We start from the raw sequence: 19,403 nt of genomic DNA on the forward strand, positions 1-19,403 counted from the left end.
AGTAGGTAAGATTAAAAAAAATACCTGCTAGTTGTCACAACTACAGTCATTAACTGTTAACTGTACCTCGAAGTTTGAGCTTTTCCAAATTGTATTCATAGTCATCTGTATCTTATGTATGGCTGTATTCTTTATTGTGTTCTTTCAGATGAATTTTTAACCATGAGACCAACGTTTTTAATTCCTCTCACTTCTTGTGTGAGGAAATATTAACTATAATGAAATTTTTCATAGGTTTTTAAAAAAAAAAATTCAAAAGAGGACAAAACTGCATTTGAACATATTTGTGGGTAGGGTTGAGTATTGTTTAAAAATAAATACCGATATAATCTAAATTTAAGAATTACAAATTGCTGCTCATCAATGGCCTTTATGTCTTTTAAGACATGCTTGAAGTTTAACGAACTGATTTGTGTCATCCAGTTTCATGGGAAAAAGAAGTAGTTGTGTGTCGCCTGCATAACGATGGAAACGAATGCAGTGCTTCCTAAGAATATTGTTGAAGGGAGGCATAAGTATGAAAATGATCTGACATTCAAATCTATCTGGTAAACATGATTTGAACCAGCCGAGTGCGGTTCTTTGAATCCCAGTGTCACACTCTAGTCTCCGTAGTAAAATATTGCGATCAGTTGTATATGACTAGAAAACGTATAATACCATCTAACAAAAGTTGGTAACCGGCTTCTTTTTATTTTTTTTATTTTTATTTTTTACACACAGCATTAGCCATTAAGCTTTGTGACTTAATCCAACTATCCCTTTACAACATTCAACATTTTGGGGGACTATTTAAATATGAACTTGTTAGGTTACCTTGCTGGAGTTAGCACTGATTTTCATTAGACGTTGCTCTATGTGATCTGCCTCATAGTCCATAATCACCTGACATACGCACACTTCCCAACATGGCGGTCTATTTAAGATAAGATCATTTATATTTTTTTTGTAACGACGAGGTCACAGGCCCTGTAAATTATTTTATGAAACTGTATTAATTAATTAGCCAAAATTAGATTTAAATGAAGTTTTATCAGCTAAATATCCACATTTTACAAAGACTGGAGACTTCAAGTTCTTAAATTAACCGTGTTATCCGTCTGTCTTTTGAATACTAGGATATAAGACAGACTGCAGTTACTGCAGCCCATAAGGCACTAAGCTGTGTTCCCATTTCCTGCTTTGTCTTAAAGCTTGGAATTGCACGGAAAAGGACATAAAGATTCACGACTTTAAGAGTCTGGTTTTCTTTACCCAGCGATAAAAGCAATGTGAGCTAACGCGTTAAAATGTGAACTTTTGTGGTATTTTACTTGAAGATTATTTGTCTGCTGTTTGTATCACCTGTTTCCTTCTGTTTTGTTCATCTTTTCTTTAAAGCTCTGTTCCCGTGCGATCATTCACCACATGTTTAATCTATGACTGAACTATGCCTGGAATGAAAGTAAAACTCCTCACGCACACAGGTGTTTTTAGTTAATCTTGATGACTGGAGCCGCTTCTCAGGTTGAAGTTGGGCGGAGCTATGAAGGGACATAATGTGAGGTCGCCATCCTTAAACTCACAAAACGGAATGATAAAGGTGTAAGCTCTTCGAGTTTCAGAGGGAGGCAACAAAAGTTAAAAAAAAAAAAAAAAAGAAAGAAGAATAACACAGAGAGCCACAGGGTTTAGATTAGAGCAGTGAACATTTATATCATAATTTACACTTTTTGACATTTTTGCATATAAATAACTATGTAAACCAGAATGTAAACAGAGACAGTTCTTTAGGGGATTCTCCTCTGGAGTTAAAGCTCTGAATAGCGAGAGACGCTTTGGTCGAACATCAGTTAAAGAGAAAGGTAATGAAACAGAGGAGGGCGCAGAGAGCGACGGAGTTCAGGTTGTTGATGCACAACTGCTACAAAAAAAAAAAATCACAGCTGCTGTTGGAACATTAAGTTGGGCCTTAACGCCATTATGACCGGTTTCAGAGATACTGTACACAGTGTAAATGGTGCAAGCATCGGCACTGAAGATATAAAGTAGGAGTTGGGGGTGGGGGGGGGGCCAGTGCATAAAAGAAGGCCGAGGTGCTTTGGTGTATGCCAGTTCATTAAACAAGATGGCGGACGGGTTGGGGCTGAAGAAAGGGCCATTGTTTCTCAACCAGAAATAATAACAAGTAACAATAACAACAACAACAAAATGAAAACATATACAAAACAAGAGACCACAGCTAAAGAGCCAACACTTCATCATATACACAAAGTACATCTTCCCTTCTTCAGCATTTTTGATTCCTCAAGTCCTTCTTTCCCTCGTTTTTTTGATTTTTCCTTTTCCGTGATTTTTGGTGTGCATTTGAAATTAAAAGCCACGTGAACTTTGGTTTCTAGCGTCAAGTGTGAATCCCTAAATCGGAGGGCGTTCACATCCCTGCTGGGTGTCGACAGTGTTGTTAAAAAAAAAATAAAAATAAAAACAAGAGGAGGGGCGGCGGGCGGCTCACCGGGCCTCCCGAGTCCGTTATGTGCTACATGTTGAGCGGGCTGTGCCGCTCCTTTGGACCACATGAAGAGCTGCACTCCAGTTCAGTTTGGTTTCTTCTTCTTCAAGTAGCAAAAGAAAAGAAGAAAAAAGAAGAAAAAAAAAAAAAAAAAAAGCAAATAAATAGAAAACTCCCACTTTCATCTGTCCCTTTAAACGCACACACAGACATACACTCATATCATCACATACACACTGAGGTAACCGTTGTGAAAAATATTAAAAAAAAAAAAAAAAAAATGCCCTTTTTTTTTTTTTTTGGTTTCATTTAAATTAAGTAGGCATCAGAAAAGGACACAGACATGCTATAGGGAGGCTATCAAGCAGGGTTGCAATAAAGCTCTTATTTTCTAAATTAACAAATTTATGTGCCGTACTTTGGCAAGTTTTTTTTTTTTTTTTTTTCCAACCCTTTTCAACCTGCAATAATGGTTTCTAAATTTAAATAAGGAAAACCCTGAAGAGTGGACACCCCTGGCTCTATTGGTCAGAGGTCACAGGTCAGATATAGGCATAGAGAGAGTGACTATCTACAGAGAAATGGCCACAGAGGAAAAACAACAACAACGAAATAACATCAACAGAAAAAAAAATTGACTTTTACATTGATTTCACCCCATCAGTGTAACTGTCCCTTCCACTTATTGCTTTTGAAGACAACAAATAAAAAGTATAATAAATTAGGTTATACAATAACTAATTGATCAAAAACACAAAGACATTGGAAAATAGAGACAAAATAATACAACAACAATAATGACGGTATCATTATATTAATTACATCAAAAGGTAAATCCTGGGTAGATGATTGTCTCTAAGTATGCTAAAAACCGCTAAGTAGTCATGGGACAGTGTCTCTTGTAGCCCTGAGTACGCGAGTCCCTGATAGGTTGAAAACCTGGCAGACAACCAGGTAGAGAATTATTTATTTACAGCTGTTGCTCCCGGCAACCCAGTCTCGACTCTGTGTCTCTCGGGTGTAAAAGGTCACCTAAGCCTCAGATTCCTGCTTGACGGTAATGTTGGCAGGAAGCGGTGGGATGGGGCTGCTGTGCCGCATCTTGATGACCGACGTCTCGTTCGGGGACTCGTACGCGCCGTAACCCGCACACAGGAGCTCGGTGGCACTGCCCTTGCGGTGGGGGTGGAAGTGGGACGACTTGAGGTCGGTCTCCCTCCACAGCAACCCCAAGACCTGCTTCTCCAACAGGGCCTCCATCTCCACGCCTCCCTGCAGCTGCTCCAGCTGCTCGGCGTGCTCGCTGACGTCGAAGCGCTCGATCTCCTCGTTGGCGCGTTGCACCTCCTCCATGGCGGCCTGACTAGAGACGGTCGGACTGCCGGTGCCGGAGCTCGCCGTCAGGCAATAGCCCTTCAGGTGGAGTCGCAGGCTACACAGGTGGATGTAGTGGCGGTGGCAGTGGGGGCATTTGTGCGGACGCTCGCGGGAATGCAGGCGCTTGTGCAGCTTCAGGTGGACGAACTGGGTGAACTTAGCCGGGCAGAGTTTACAGTGGTAGGGTTTCTCCCCCGAGTGGAGGCGCAGGTGAGTTTTCAGGTTGCTGGTGCTGCTGAAACGCTTGTGACAAACCTACAAAGAGGAAAGACGATAAAAAGAGACGATGTCAGCAACCCATCAACTTATCCGTCGTACTTGATTTATACACTCATCTGTCTCGATAAAAGTACATCATGTTCAACATTATCGCTCACCTGGCATTCATGAGGCTTCTCCCCGGTGTGGACCAGGAAGTGCTTCTGCAGGTGAGCCAACTGAGTGAAGCCTTTGTTGCAGGTTTGACATTTAAAGGGTCTCTCTCCACTGTGGACACGAAGATGAACCTGCATGCCAAGGACAGAAGAGAAAAGGGTTTGTTTAGGCTCATTCAGATATTGGACTTGAATATCCTGATGTAAGAACATCTGGTGACACTCCTCGCTCCTGTAGGTGCCATCAACCTGCTTTGCTGCCTAATGATTAGATCGCAGTCCTCAAAGTGCTCAGGAATGAGAATAAGGCGGCAAATCAGACGAGCAGACACGATGTCGAAAGCCTAACGCGGAACGAACTCGGCGGTTGTCTCGAGCCTCACCTTCAGGTTTGACAGCTGTCCGAAGGTCTTGCTGCACACGTTGCACTCGTACTTGATTTTGCCGTTCTGCTTCTTCAGAGGGTAAGGCAGTGCCTTGTAGCCCGCCGAGCCCACGCCACGCTTCACCTTGGTCAGGTTGATCGCCTCTTCGTCGGAGTGATGTTCGCTGGTGTTGCCCAGCAGGGCTGAGGTAGGCTTAGTGGGCACCTGCTCGCTGGGAGGTGCTGTGCCTGCAGTCGGGGAGCCGCTGGAGGGCGCGTGGGATGATCCGTGTGGGTGAAGGTGCCCGGGATAAGGGTTGTGAGGCCCTGCTTTTTCTCTCAGAGAAGTAGCGGCTGAGAAGGCACTGGTTGGCCCGGGAAGGAGGAAGTCTCTGTGGGCAGAGATGGAGGACGGGTGCACAGAGTCAGGCATCATGAAGCGTCTCCCTGCTGTGTCGGAGGGCAGGAGGGGAAAGTGAGGCGGCAGTAGGCTGCTGTACAGCGGGTACATCCTGGGAAAGATCCCTCCTACGGTAGGGACGCCACCGCCGGGCAGAGGATAGTGGTGGGGCAGGAGGTAACGCGGGTAGGGGGCCCCTGGGGGGTAAAAGGGCGAGGAGAGGGGCGCAGATGGTGGGGAGTAACCAGGGTAGGAGCTAAGTCCGGTGGAGTAGAAAGAAGCAGGGGACAGTGCCGGACCTGAGGGGCTGCCCCGAGGGCTGCAGTCGGGGCTGCTCCTCGCGGACGGGCTGGGTGTGGCTGAAGACTGGTTACCAGGGGAACGGGTTGAGGGGTAACGAAGCTGGCCGGGTTTGTGGCAAAGAAAGTCTTCAGGGATGTGAGGGTGCGGCCGGAGAGCCGGGTAGAGGGCACGGGGGTACAGGGGGCGCTCGGGGCTGTCGGCGCAGCGCGGACGGGTGGGAAACGGCCGGCTGGGCTCCCTCTTGGTGGACGAGCTGCTGTTGGTGCCGTTCAGAATGGAAAGGACACTGTGCTCCCTCTTGGGCGGGGTGGGGGTCACTGCGACCGGGGACGGGCTGGATGCGTCGACGGAGCGCTCGTCGCTGCTCTCTTGGTGCTGCTTCACATCCAAAAGAGACTGCTCTGAAAAGATGCAGAGAGAGGAGAGAGGTCAGGGGGAGTTCATCGAATCCAAATAGGGTAGGCTTGGTTTCCCTGCTGGAAGTAGCAGTAACAACTTCTATTTACCCAAATAAACTCTTAAAACCGAGCCTCACTGCTGAGATAAACCTCTGCCGGTCACAAAGTTTCCTTCAGCAGGGATGTGTGTGTGTGTGTGTGTGTGTGTGTGTGTTCGTGTGTCACAGGGTTGAGGAACACCATAAGTAACTCAGCGGGCCAATTAAGGCGACGGATTTGACGAACGAGCGAGAGGTGGGGGGGCGGGGTTGACAGTTGGGGGCGAGAGACAGGAAGTGAGGCGTGACAGCTGCCTTTGGGTATTGTGTGTTTGCGCGTGTCTATAAAATCAAGATAAAAATCAAAATGGTGGCAGACAGACAGACAGGGCTGATGGAAGGTTTCCTGCTGAAAATACCCTCAGAAAAAAGAAAAAAAAACACGCTTGGCCTCCACCTGCCCTCCGCGAACACACACAAACACACCCACACCGTATAACAAGGTACACACACACACACACACACACACACACACACACACACACACACACACACACACACACACACACACACACACACAGAGGCGCCTGCAGACAAAGGCCTCTGTCTGATTTGTTGACCCTTCCACTTTTGGACAACACTTTTTGATCAAGCTCCCACTCTCCCGACTGTTCTGGCCGTTCGCTTTTGTTTCCGGGTCGAAGGTTAAATCGGAGAGCTTCCTCCTCGGTCACTCACACCTACTGTCTTCTCCGCATGATGAAAGAGCGGATTAGGAGGAGAGCTCAGTCACACGCGCTCTAAAAGCCCCGGGATGTCGGTTAGCGGCACATCTCGGCTGTTAAATTGCCACAGACGGGCCCTTAAAACGCCGCCGTCTATTATCTGCAAGCTCATTTACCGGCCTGTCAACTTTTTACCATGAGGTCGCCCAGAGGGGCATGTGTGTGTGTGTGTGTGTGTGTGTGTGTGTGTGTGTGTGTGTGTGTGTGTGTGTGTGTGTGTGTGTGTGTGTGTGTGTGTGTGTGTGTCTGAGAGAGATGGAGGTTGTCAAAGTGCCGACACTGGTGAAATTTGCTTATTCACCCCCTCACTCACTCACTCACTCACTCACTCAATCACTCACTCACTCACTCACAGATTGTCAGTGACCCTTTCGTCAGTAGTAAAGCGGCAGTGTGCAAACATTAAGGTTATCAGCTCGCCTTCCTCCTCCTCCTCCTCCTCTTCCTCCTCTCCCCTCCATCCCTCTTCCAGAAAACAAACAGGGCGGCCATCTTGGAGATATCAATCTGTCAACACGGCCCTTCTGCCAGGAAGTTCAAGTAGTCAACAGAGGGGGAAGGTGGGAGGTGCAACTCTTAATTCCCCCGCACTCCCTCCTCCACCTTCATTCTGGTCTTTTCAAGTGGCAAATATATCAGGTTGATTGGCTGACACACACACACACACACACACACACACACACACACACACACACACACACACACACACACACACACACACACACACACACACACACACACACACACACACACACACGCGTTGGTGTGTGAGCTCGCATGTGTTTGAGGTGAAAAAGGCTGGGTGTAAATGTGTTGGCATGTCACGCTGTGTGTGTGTGTGTGTGTGTGTGTGTATCTGTGTGTGCGTGTGGGAAGAGAGAGTGTTTTTGTCGGCAGAGCAGAGTGTCTTTGAACACAACACACACACACACACACACACACACACACACACACACACACACACACACACACACACACACACACACACACACACACACACACACACATGGATGACAGGTGTTCTCAAGTGCTAACACTTGAAGAATGTGAAATGACAGCGACAGAAAAGAGTGAGAGAGAAAGGGCAAGGAGAAAGTGAGGGAGTGAGGCAGCGCTCAGTCATTTTTCTCTGTCTCACACACACACACACACACACACACACACACACACACACACACACACACACACACACTCAGACACACACGTCTGGTTTTGCTATGACTGTGCTGGAAAGAGCTAAAAAGTAAGAGAGAAAAACACGATACAAGCAGCAGTTGTTGAACTTCTCTGGAATATAACACAAAGGACGTCAATCGGTTTGGACCAGAAACTCCCCTCCTCTCGGACACCGGCTGTAACTCTTCAACGACCAGAACACGATAATGAGATGCGTGTTTCTCCTGAGTTGGCTAAATTTGAGATTTTGAATTATGAATGAACCGGGATGCAGATCGTATCAAATTAGTCGAAACTATTGTCTTATTTCTCAAAACTGAAGCAGTTTTGAAAGCCAAAATAACCTCATGAGGGGGTTGAAAAATTCTAATAAGTAGCAGGTTGATGGTATCCAGCTGCTGCGTTTAGAACTGACACAGACTGCTAGGGACATTTACATTATAGCTAACCAGCCAACAAAAACATTAAACTACTTTGTATTTTATTAATTAGCTTTGGGCCTGTATTTTTGCTGCCTATAACATAAAATGTCACGTAGACCAACAACCGAATTAAACAATTGGATCGATCTGCGTTCAGTCCGTGGCATGACTTGTCGAATTCATCACAGCCACTTCCTCCTCTTTTACCTTTTTAAATGGGTTTCAGTTTAACGTCACTTAGTCAGAAGGACTGGTGGTTTTTCTTGGTTTTACTCAGCCCATGACATTATTTTCTAAACTCTCGTGGGCCACACCAACAGTCGAATGTTTTACTCATTTTAGGAAACTCATCAGCCCAAACCACGGAAAAAACAAAAAAGGACGCGGAGTTTCGGCTGCAGGTAAAAAAAAAAAAAAAAAAAAATCTGTGTTCAAGTCACTGGCAGGTCAACTGAAGCCTGTGGGGCTTAAATGACAGAGCGAGCTAATTAAAGACAAGACATATACTTTTATACACACTGAGTCGGCGAGGGTGGGTGTGGGGAAGTGTGTGTGTGTCGGAGGGGGGGGGGGAGGCAGGCAGGCGGAGGGATCGGGAGGGTACCTCCTGCCTCCGTCCCCCAGGTCATGCGCATTTTTCCCCGGGCAGTGGAGTCACTCTGGCTGGCTGTGCCGGTTCCTCCGCCAGCTTTACACTGCTATTAGCCTCCAGTCACACCTGGAAACCGCTCGGCTCCCACTCTCTCTCGGTCTCTTTGTTTCCCTCTCAGCTCGCTCTCTCTTTGATCAGCGCAGCACCAAGTGGATGAGTGCAGTTCATGTTTTGTGTCGTGAGCGTGTGCGAAGTGGAGAATTTATGAAGGTTAGAAATTTTAAGTTTTAGGTCCGAATGAGCAGTTTTGGGGGAGAAAAGTCAAGAGTATAAATGATTAATACCGGTCAGTGTTTATTTGATATATTTTTAAGTGAGTACAGAGACATTTTTAGTCTTGTTTTTTTCCTCATAAAAAGGTCACTGAAGATACGCAGTCTCGCAAACACACACTGCTGCTTTTATTGAGGTTGAGCCAGGTTGTGTGTGTGTGCGTGTGTGTGTGTGTGTCTGTGGACCTTTTATGTTAAAAGCGGGTCTTTAAGTGTGTAAGACTGTGGCATTAGGGGCCATATCCCCCCTGTCTGTCTGTGTAATTACACTGTCACTGGCACACACACACACACCAAAATACAACGATGGCACTGACAGAGATGAAAGGTTGTCGGTCTTGTACTCTTGTACATGTGTGTGTGTGTGTGTGTGTGTGTGTGTGTGTGTGTGTGTGTGTGTGTGTGTGTGTGTGTGTGTGTGTGTGTGTGTGTGTGTGTGTGTGAGAGATAATGACAGGCTAACGTTCAGAGAGGAAGGAGACACAGCTACACTCAAAAACACAGTCGGGCTTTAAGAGCGGCGACAGGACACGCTCAAGACACACACACCTACGCAGTCTATTGATTTTATTTTTTTAATTTTTTTATGGAAGCTGGTCAATGCATCAGGATTTAATAAAAACATCCCGTTCTTTCACAATAAATGTAAAAGTCAAAACAAATTTACTCCTGATGCCAAATAAAAAAAATAAAAAAAAATTCATATTGTTCCTTGTCAGCCTTATTGCTCATTAATAAACGTTAAAAAAACAACAACAACAACATAAAAATCATATAAACTTACTGAGTTTCTGCATCATCAGCTCCCCGGACGGCGGGTAGTGCAGGCGTCGGGCGAAGTCGTGGCAGTACCAGACGAGCAGCTCGTCTCCAGCGGGGACGGGCTTCACCGTGTAGAAGTAGATCTCCATGCCATTCTGACACGCCGCCAGGTTCTGCTCCGCCGCCGAGTGGGCCGGGTTCACGTACCGCATCCAGTTGGAGCGGGTCTCATCCAGGCCGTCGACGAAGTGGTGGAACTCCTCGTCAGCGAAGATCTAGAACGAGAGGGAGGAAATAAAATCGATTTGAGTAAAATGGTTGATGATAATTCGCGTTGTTTAACAGATTTCAGGTCATTTTTCAATTTTTCTCGCGGGAATTGGCAGAATCAAAATGTTCAAAGAACTAAATTACTTAATGAAGTTGTTTACACATACACTGCAAACGTGCAAAACCCTCCTCCAACATGTAAATCACTCCATTTAATTCCTTTCAATAACTTTTGGAAAAATGACTTGCGATCTAAGTTACCAACCAACTAGTGTAGAGTTTTACTGAATACGTAGGCGAGGAAATCAGCGATTGCATCAGCAGGTTAAATATCTAAAAATAAAAAAGTAACCAAAGTCACTTAATTAATGTGTAAATAAGTAACGAACAAGCTAAATAATTCAGAGTAAACAGAAGCCAAACTATGACCAAGATGCGACGTGACAAAGTAACTCATCGATCAAAATAATAATTTCTAATGACCTAAATAAGTTTAAAACATGAGTTTAGGGAGTTAAAAATGATAAATTCCACTACATCCTGGTATTTCAATTCTTTCCTTATCCCTTCATGTTTTTCATTCCTTACCATGTCCCTCTCTTCACCTTCATCTCCGTCAGACTGAGACACACAGAGACACACAGAGACAGACAAAGAGCGCCGAGGACGAGGCGATCCTCTTTTATATTGAAAAGGGAAAGGAAGGAGCAACTCATCTTCTGCTTCTCCTCCCCCTCCCTCTTTCGCTCTTTATCTGCGCTTTCTCTTGGCTCAGCATATGTGTGTGTGTGTGTGTGTGTGTGTGTGTGTGTGTGTGTGTGTGTGTGTGTGTGTGTGTGTGTGTGTGTGTGTGTGAGAAAGTGAGATATGAGCATGAATGGAACACCTTTCTGATTTCGTGGCTGCATGTGGTTATGTGCATAGTGCACTCTTTCTCTTACTGCAAGTCAGATACACCACACACACACACACACACACACACACACACACACACACACACACACACACACACACACACACACACACAAACGTGGGCGCCGAGTAGGCGGTGGTCAGGTAGGTGGTTAGTGAGCGTATGTCGTCTCGCTGTCAGTTACCGGTAGTGACGGAGTGTGTTCTGTTAAACACTGTGTGCGCGAGAGTGTGTGTGTGTTGTGTGGATTTACAGGAACCTCAGTGTGAGATGTTATTTGTGTGACGGTGACATCACATCCCCATCTCTGTTCCTCGTACACACACACACACACACTCAAAAAGCAGCTTCCTGTTCCACTGACTGACTTCAGACGCGCATGACGTCACAGGAAGGGGTCCCTCCGGCTTCTGAAGAAGTGTGTGTCTTTGAATGTGTGTGTCTTTGAACTTGTGTACTACTCACTCTCCAGAAGTACTTGCGGTTGGAGTCTTTGGGGACGCTGTCGGCCGTGTAGATCTCGCCCACCAGGGGACCGAAGCGAGTTCCTTTGGGAATGTACTCCCTGCTGCACACGCCGGCAACCTGCACGCAAGACACGCACACAGAGGTTAGAAAAATCCCCAAAAGGACAAAGATGACAATTTGATGTGTTTACATGAAGCCTGAGGAGCTTTTCCCACTAAATTTGAAGCTTCGCGGATCCGACAGATACGCCCCCCCAAAAAAACGAAATAACAATTTTATTGACTGAGAATTTCACGTAAGAAGTTGAATGGGAGTCTATGGAGCTGGAGGCTGTTTGGAGCCGACCTCTTGTGGCACTCGGTGGTATTGCAGCTTAAGGCACTTCTGCATCAGTCTCGTTCATCAGACCCGGAGGCCACGTCCACTTTTATAAACAGTCTATGATCTTAAATAAAGTAATAACGTATGTCTTAAGACGATGTTCAAACGTTCAGGTGTACGGATTGTGTTTGTGTTTTCACACTGTCACTCATATGTATCATTAAGTCCCATTAAGTCTTATTTCAAAGACAGACTCACAACAGAAGCAGTGATTAATGAGCCAGCTCCACACTTCAGTTCACTTGGCGTGTGTGTGTGTGCGTGTGTCTGAAAACATCTTTTAAAAAAGCTCTTCTTTTAAATCCCTCTCTGTCTCTCGTCACACCTCCGCCAGTCGCCACATCAAACCAAACCCGCTGCCACCGAGACGCTTCGGGTTGGGGTGCGGGGGGTAAACATCCACATACTCAAAAGACAGAACGAAAGAAAGTCTTTTGTTTCTGCTTTTCTTTTCTTTCTTCCTCTCGTCTGATTCAATCAAAGGAAGAGAGGAAGAAGAAGAGTAAAGCAAACGAGGGATTATGCGGTGAGGAGACGTGACGGGCCGGCCGAGAAACACACTCGCACACATTTTCTTCATGCTTAACCCACGCAAACACAAGTCTTTTCCCAAAACCATCCTGCTCCCCGGTGGCGTGGGAAATCCCCCTTCCCCTCTTTTCCCTCCGTACGACCAGACAGGAGGGTGTGTTAGTGTTTGTGAGCATATGTAACCAGAGGCTTTTTTTTTTTTTTTTCTGTTGGACTTATTAACAGACTTTTACAATCGACCCAACTCTTTTCTCTGAACCAAAACTCGACCCTCTTTCATCACGACGAACTGCGGTCCTCAGCCTTTCCCTTCTTCCTTTCTCGGCCCCGATAAATATCGGCTGATAGCATATCAGCTCGTAAACAAAACACACTCCCCTCTTTCTTTCTTTCTTTCTTTCTTTCTCGCTCTCCCTGCTTCTATCCTCAGTTCACCGTTGATAAGCCCCTGATGAGAAAATCTATGCGATCACTCCGCTTCGCAGAGAAACTCACAAGGTGTCAAAATCGACACTCGCAACCTTTTGACCTGCAGTCATGTCCCCCCCCACACTTTACCCCCCCCCCCCCCCACACACACACACACACACACACACACACCTCCCAGTCCAAAATGCCTTGAAAAACGCAGCAACATGTAGATGTAACATGATTTATGTGATATTGTGTGAAACTTATTCATTTATTTGCCTTCTGATTTGTGTTTGGAACATTATTTAACACTGATCAGTCTCATGGCATTCTTATTTAACCATTTGAGCTGCGGGGAAAAAAATATGGACATTTTTTTTTGTCAAAAATGCTGATTAGCAACTAATATTTCAACTTTCAGAAGCAGAGCAACTTCTGGTTGTTGTTTTTTTTCACTTCATCATTTTGGTTCTTTGTATTATCTCGCTGTTATCCAACCTCAGTTTCAACCTTTGACTGTTTTCACATTTCTTTTTGACTTTTTCACCTGCAATCTGATTAATGACTCAAACTTTATCCTGTCAGGTTTGCCAAGAGGTCACACAGTGGCCGACGGAGGTTTACAACCTGACTGATGTGTTGAGCGTGCTGGTTTGAAGCAGTAAATAAGTCAAGACAAAACATAAGAAGCATCTGAGAGGTCAAAGCTCATAAGGAACCACTTTAACTTTGTCATTCAGCAGCGAAAGAAACGAGCAGACTGATGCGTTGTGTTTGATGACATGCTGCACGGCGCCCCCTGCCTGCTCGATGGGGTATTTCAGGTTGAAAGGAGTTGTGTGGAATGTGACACACAACACCATCACCATTTTCTCCGATGATAAATTACTTTTAATGGATGGATACGAGTTGGTGAAATTACATCGTGTGATTCCTCTGCTTCGGGCGTTTTACACACACACACACACACACACACACACACACACACACACACACACACACACACACACACACACACACACACACACACACACACACACACACACACACACACACACACACACACACACACACTCTGTTTTACAGCGAGACAAGAACCCCTCTCGATGACATGACCCACGTCTGAGTCACGTTTGTGTGTACGTACAGATGGCTTTCTCTGCCTGAGTGTGTGTGAAAAAAAAAAAAACTGACTGGGGAGAAAGTTTGTCTGTCTGCTAACGTGTGTGTGTGTGTGCGTGTGTGTGTGTGTGTGTGTGTGTGTGTGTGTGTGTCTGAGTCTGAGTCTGACCTCCTTGCCGCCAGCCAGGTGTTTGAAAGCCAGATTTCGGGGCAGTGACGCCTCGGCTCTGGTCGTCGTCATCGCGGCATCACCGTCTGGCCCCGCCTCCCACGCCGTGTCCTTGACGATGTACGTGCACTTCTCCTCGAACTCCGTCTCCGTCCACTGCGTCATGTCCGCCTCCTCCATCTCCATCTCTCCATGTCCACATCCGTGTCTGTCACGGTCTTGGCCCCGTCCAAGCCGGCGCTGGTGGCGGCGGAGGAGGCCATCTTGGTGCCGTGGTGCGTCTCGTCCTGCTCCATGGTGTGCGCCCCCTCACTGGTCAACATGGCCGAGCTATGAGAGGTCGCCTGGGTGAGAGACAGAAACGAGGAAATGGCATTAATTTCTGATGTCCTTTATCTAAATATTTCCTGTCATCAAAACTTAGAATAACACTGCTGAAATTAAGAAAGAAAGAATAAACGGAAAGAAAGGATTGTCGGAAAGAGGTAGGAAGCAGAAGAAACAAAAGAAAGACAAGATGAAGAGAGAATGAAGGAAAGCAAGTCCAAAAAAAAAGAGAGAAGGAGGGAAGGAGAAGAAAGCATGAGAGGAAAAAGAAGAACAAACTTAAAAAAAAAAATTAAAAAAAAGGGGATAAGAGGAAGGGAAAGAAAGATGAAAGAGGGTCAGAGCACTGGGGAAAAAAAACAACAAAAAAAACTACCATAAGTAAGAACAAAACGTAGATGTGGGAGGAAAAAAAGATAAGAAATTAGAAAAAAAAGTGGAAAGAAAGAAAGAAGAGGACAGAAGGAGATAAAGACGGAGAAATGAAGACAGGAGGGAAGACAAAAAGAGGAGGGGAAGAGCTGTGATTATTATGGGTGACTTGGTGAGGAAGGGGGGGTCTGACTAATGCCACTGTCTCTCACACACACGCGCACACGCACACACACACACACACACACACACACACACACACACACACACACACACACACACACACACACACGCGCGCGCACACACATGCACGAGCACACAGAGCAACAGACCGGAAATTGCTGGTCTTGCCAACTACTTGGAATAAATGTTAACTAATCTGGGAAACAATTATGGGAGACAGCCTGCATTCATTCACTCATTCCTTTCGTCATCTACTGAAGTAAAACTCTGTTCACGTTATTATGATAGTAATCCAAAACGGGTATTTTTGCCAAATAAATAGTCAATTTCGACACTGAAATATTTTTTCTTGTCAATGTTCAATTTTGTTTTGGTCAGGATCACATTAGACACCTCAATTAACCATTTTACTCCCACTTATGTCGATAATAATCTCTTGGAGTTTAAACATTAATTGAACCGATCGAGCGCTTGCTTTTCCTTATCTTTCGTGTGTCTATTAAAACCACGAGGTGAAAATTAAAACACGCCAGCCTGAGATAGGAGCCTGTGATCGAACACGATAAGAGGAAGTCAACACGTGTCTCACATATCGTGATGAAACAAAATGATTTAGCAAATCCTTAATTACCTAAACAATCTGGTGTATTTTTATGTTATGCATTTATGTTTGGTGAAATTTTGCCATCATTTCATACCAAATTCCAAGTAATTCTGACAGTCAATCATAAAATATTTCCAACAAAAATATCCACCAAATCCACTTTTTTGAAAAAAAAAAAAACAACAACACACAAAAAAGAAGTTATTAATTTGTTTGTCAGCAGATTTTTAGACCAATTTCTCTTTGTGACCTCTTTTTCGCTGCCTCTTTGTCTGTCTCTGTGTCTGTCTCTGTCCTGCTTTTTCCCTCTGTCCCTGTTTCTGTGACTGTCTCTGGCAGTGTCTTTTTCCCTCTGTCTCTGTCTCTGTGACTGTCTCTGGCAGTGTCTTTTTCCCCGTGTCAGTCATTTGGTTCCGAACTTTTGTATTTGACCCATTTTTATACTGGGACAATGACGGTGAATCTGGAGACAGTTCTATGTGTGAGAGAAATTTCAATTTCAAGTGTGGTGAATTTACTGACTATAAACTACATGAACCTAATACCCCCCTCCTCCCCACCACCACCACCACCACCAATCACACAAACACACCTCCTTCTCCCCCCCCCCATGTCTCCCTGGGGTTGAAGACAGAGGAAGGAAATGCTGTCTGTATCTGAATGAAGCTAAAATTGGAAGCAGAGTGGCACTGCAGCGGAACCGGCAAATCATCCCAACTCCTAGCGTGTGTGTGTGTGTGTGTGTGTGTGTGTGTGTGTGTGTGTGTGTGTGTGTGTGTGTGTGTGTGTGTGTGTGTGTGTGTGTGTGTGTGTGTGTGTGTGTGTGTGTGTGTTGGTAATGGACGAAAGGGGAGGGGTGATGAGGAAGGGAGCGTCAAAACTTTTCCATTTGGGGGGCCACAGCAGCACAAACAAAACTTCAAACGCAATCCCACCCAAGACAATCCCACACACACACACACACACACGCACACACACACACACACACACACACACACACACGCACACACAGGCTGATATCAACACAGGGACAAACATGCTGCCCGTCCCACGCTGACGAGCGGAAAGCAGCAGATCTTCAGCGACCACACTCAGCTCTGCAAATTCTTCTGAGGCCGCAAGAAAGAAAAAGATTTCACATCCAACTAGCTCCAGTCACAACTTAAAAACAGCAGCACACTGAGAATGAAATGTCACGCGGACCACCTCCAGTTACTGTTGAAGAGTGAGATTAAAAAACAAAAACGACCCAGTACATTTTGACATCAAAATCCCTTTCAGAAACCACACACTGGCAAAAAAAAACAAAAAAAAACGTCATGAGCTTCATGTTAGCAATGATTTTTTTTTTTTTTTATGATTTATGAGCTCTTGCAAATCAAACAACTGACTTTCCTTTTATAAACTTGCCAGAAAAAGACCCTAATACCTGAATTAGTGAGAAAAAGTTGATCTATGTTGCTTCCAACAGTTCCCTTAATGGTAAAACTCATCAAACTGAAACAAGGAAAAGCCTCAAAAGTAAAAAAAAACCCACAAAAACCACAAAATTTGACTTGCAGAGTTATTCAATTTCTAGCCAAGGAAACTTGATGTCTTCCAGTCAGCGGCTGCACCGTTTCACCACAGAGGGCACACAAAGCAGAACAACAGTTTCTGCCCCATTTGCCATTTAAATGAAGAGCGCAAAAAAAGTGATCAGATCTGAAAATGCTTCTCAATATTTCAGCTCTCCACAGAGCTCCATTTTTGCATACCAGCTGCATCGAAAACTAATAGTGAAACCAAAGGATAAGAAACAATTCACCTCTCGCTCATTTAGACCAACTGAAAATAGAAAAGCTGAGTCTGCATGTGATCAACCTAAAGTTCAGTTTATAAGACAACATGAAACTCCTGAAAGCGGTTCAGCCGCGAATGAAGAAAAAAACAGAAATAAGAAATCACACGCAATCTCTTCTTGTTTTAAAATCCATGTGGAGGAAAAGTCACATCCTCTGTGACGTGAGGACACTTTACTGAGAAAGAACAACTTGCATCCAACTGTTTTCAATAACAAATGAAATATTAAGTCGTAAAAGTTTGCAAAAAAGCTTTAAACCACAAACGGAGCTGTTGAACAGAACTACAAAACACCTCAAAGTGCAGGTAGAATAATTCAAACTGATGCAGCTCCTCAGAAGCATTTCAAATAAAAATCTTCTTCAGTTTTTGTCAATCTTGTTCAGAAAAAAATATTTGTCAGAAATAAAAACTTCTTTCAATTTCAGAAGCAAGCACCAAAAAAAAAAAAAAAAAAAAAAGAGGCCAAAAATCTGATAAAAAAAAATAAAAAAAATCAACGTTTTAAGAAGATACATTTGCATTCAAGACTCCAAAATTTTCTTAAAGTTTGATTTTTACTTTGTTTTTGTCTCTCTTTCCCCCCCCCCACAATTTAGAAATTTTAGCAGTCTCAAAAAAAAAACAAAAAAAAAACAACCCCCAAAAAAATCAAATCAAATCACAATAGTTAAAAAAACAAAAACAAAAAATAAACGAGATTATTTACTCTTAAAAGTGTAAAAAAAAAAAAGTGTGTGAGGAGCTGCTCCGTTCTTACCGTGTAACTTTGGTCCCATCCACACATAGGGACGACCGGTCGGATCCCCTCCGTATGAGTGTGTGAGGGGCAGAGTGTGTGTGCGGGACAGGTGCAGTTCTCCCCCTCTGTCCTTCCTGCTCCGAGTGCTGATACTCCACACTGGTGTGAGTGTGTGCGGCGCGCTGAAGTGTGTGTGCCAGAGTGTGTGATCCACTTGGTGTCCTGTTTTGAAATGCCTGACAAAATCTACATCTCTCTGACTTAGCCTCTCTCTCTCTCTCTCTCTCTCTAAGCCACATCCCAGCACTCCTTAGGCTCCGCCCCTCCTCCCCTTACATATACACACACACACACACACACACACACACACACACACACACACACACACACACACACACACACACACACTTTTCTTTGCTAGGAAGCAGCAGCAGGGGCTTTCACCTGGGGCCATGAGCTGCACACACACACACACACACACACACACACACACACACACACACACACACACACACACACACACACACACACACACACACACACACACACACAGCAACTTTTTTTTTTTTTTTTCCTGCTTTAAAATAAAGATTTTAAATGTTCATGAAAGTTTGTGTGTGTGAGAATGTGTGTGTTTGGGAAATGTCAGTCAGCAACCTAAAAAAAAGTAAACAACAACAACAACAACATATGTGTGCGTGTGTGGGTTCATGTATGTGTATGTGTTGGAGGGGCAGGAAGCATTGAGTCACTATCACAGGATGTCCCTCTCTTCCCCAGGAAAACACACACACACACACACACACACACACACACACACACACACACACACACACACACACACACACACACACACACACACACACACACACACACACACACACACACACACATACATACTGCCTGTAGGGGGCAGAACTGGTCTGCTCTTCTTTAAGGGGAACTTAAAAGTACTCTCTCTGCCTCTTTTTATTGTCTGTCTCTGTTACTCTTCCATATAACTTTTCCCTCTCCTTCTATCCCCCCCCTCCTCGGCCCATTGTTTTGACTTTCTCTCCTTTTAAAATGACTTTAATTGAATTTTCAAATCTAAATTTCAATGTGCTCGATTTGGCTCGCGTGCGACTGCAGACGTGTTGCCGAGGCTCGAAGGAAAGGAAGGCAGAGGGTACAAGAAGAGGAACCAAAAGAAAAAAATCAAATGACAAAGCAGAATCAACAGTGTTTTCATGTGGACATGAAAGAACCGACGCA

At 44.8% G+C, this 19,403-nt stretch overlaps 1 protein-coding gene across 1 annotated transcript; it reads right to left on the bottom strand.

Moving 5' to 3' along the window:
- Positions 1 to 1,690: 1,690 nt before the first annotated feature.
- prdm1a (PR domain containing 1a, with ZNF domain) lies at positions 1,691 to 18,548 on the bottom strand. Its single transcript, XM_069711927.1, is given in 8 exon segments — positions 1,691 to 4,123; positions 4,246 to 4,374; positions 4,626 to 5,710; positions 9,837 to 10,089; positions 11,463 to 11,582; positions 14,080 to 14,265; positions 14,268 to 14,423; positions 18,168 to 18,548. Coding segments are annotated over 8 exon segments (2,556 nt in total). The 5' UTR covers positions 18,195 to 18,548; the 3' UTR covers positions 1,691 to 3,523.
- Positions 18,549 to 19,403: the final 855 nt, after the last annotated feature.

Source organism: Brachyistius frenatus, unplaced genomic scaffold (genome assembly GCF_029030835.1).
Source record: "Brachyistius frenatus isolate BFR_SWC_R1_liver_20210118 unplaced genomic scaffold, ASM2903083v1 Contig_104, whole genome shotgun sequence".
NCBI classification, from domain to species: Eukaryota; Metazoa; Chordata; class Actinopteri; family Embiotocidae; genus Brachyistius; species Brachyistius frenatus.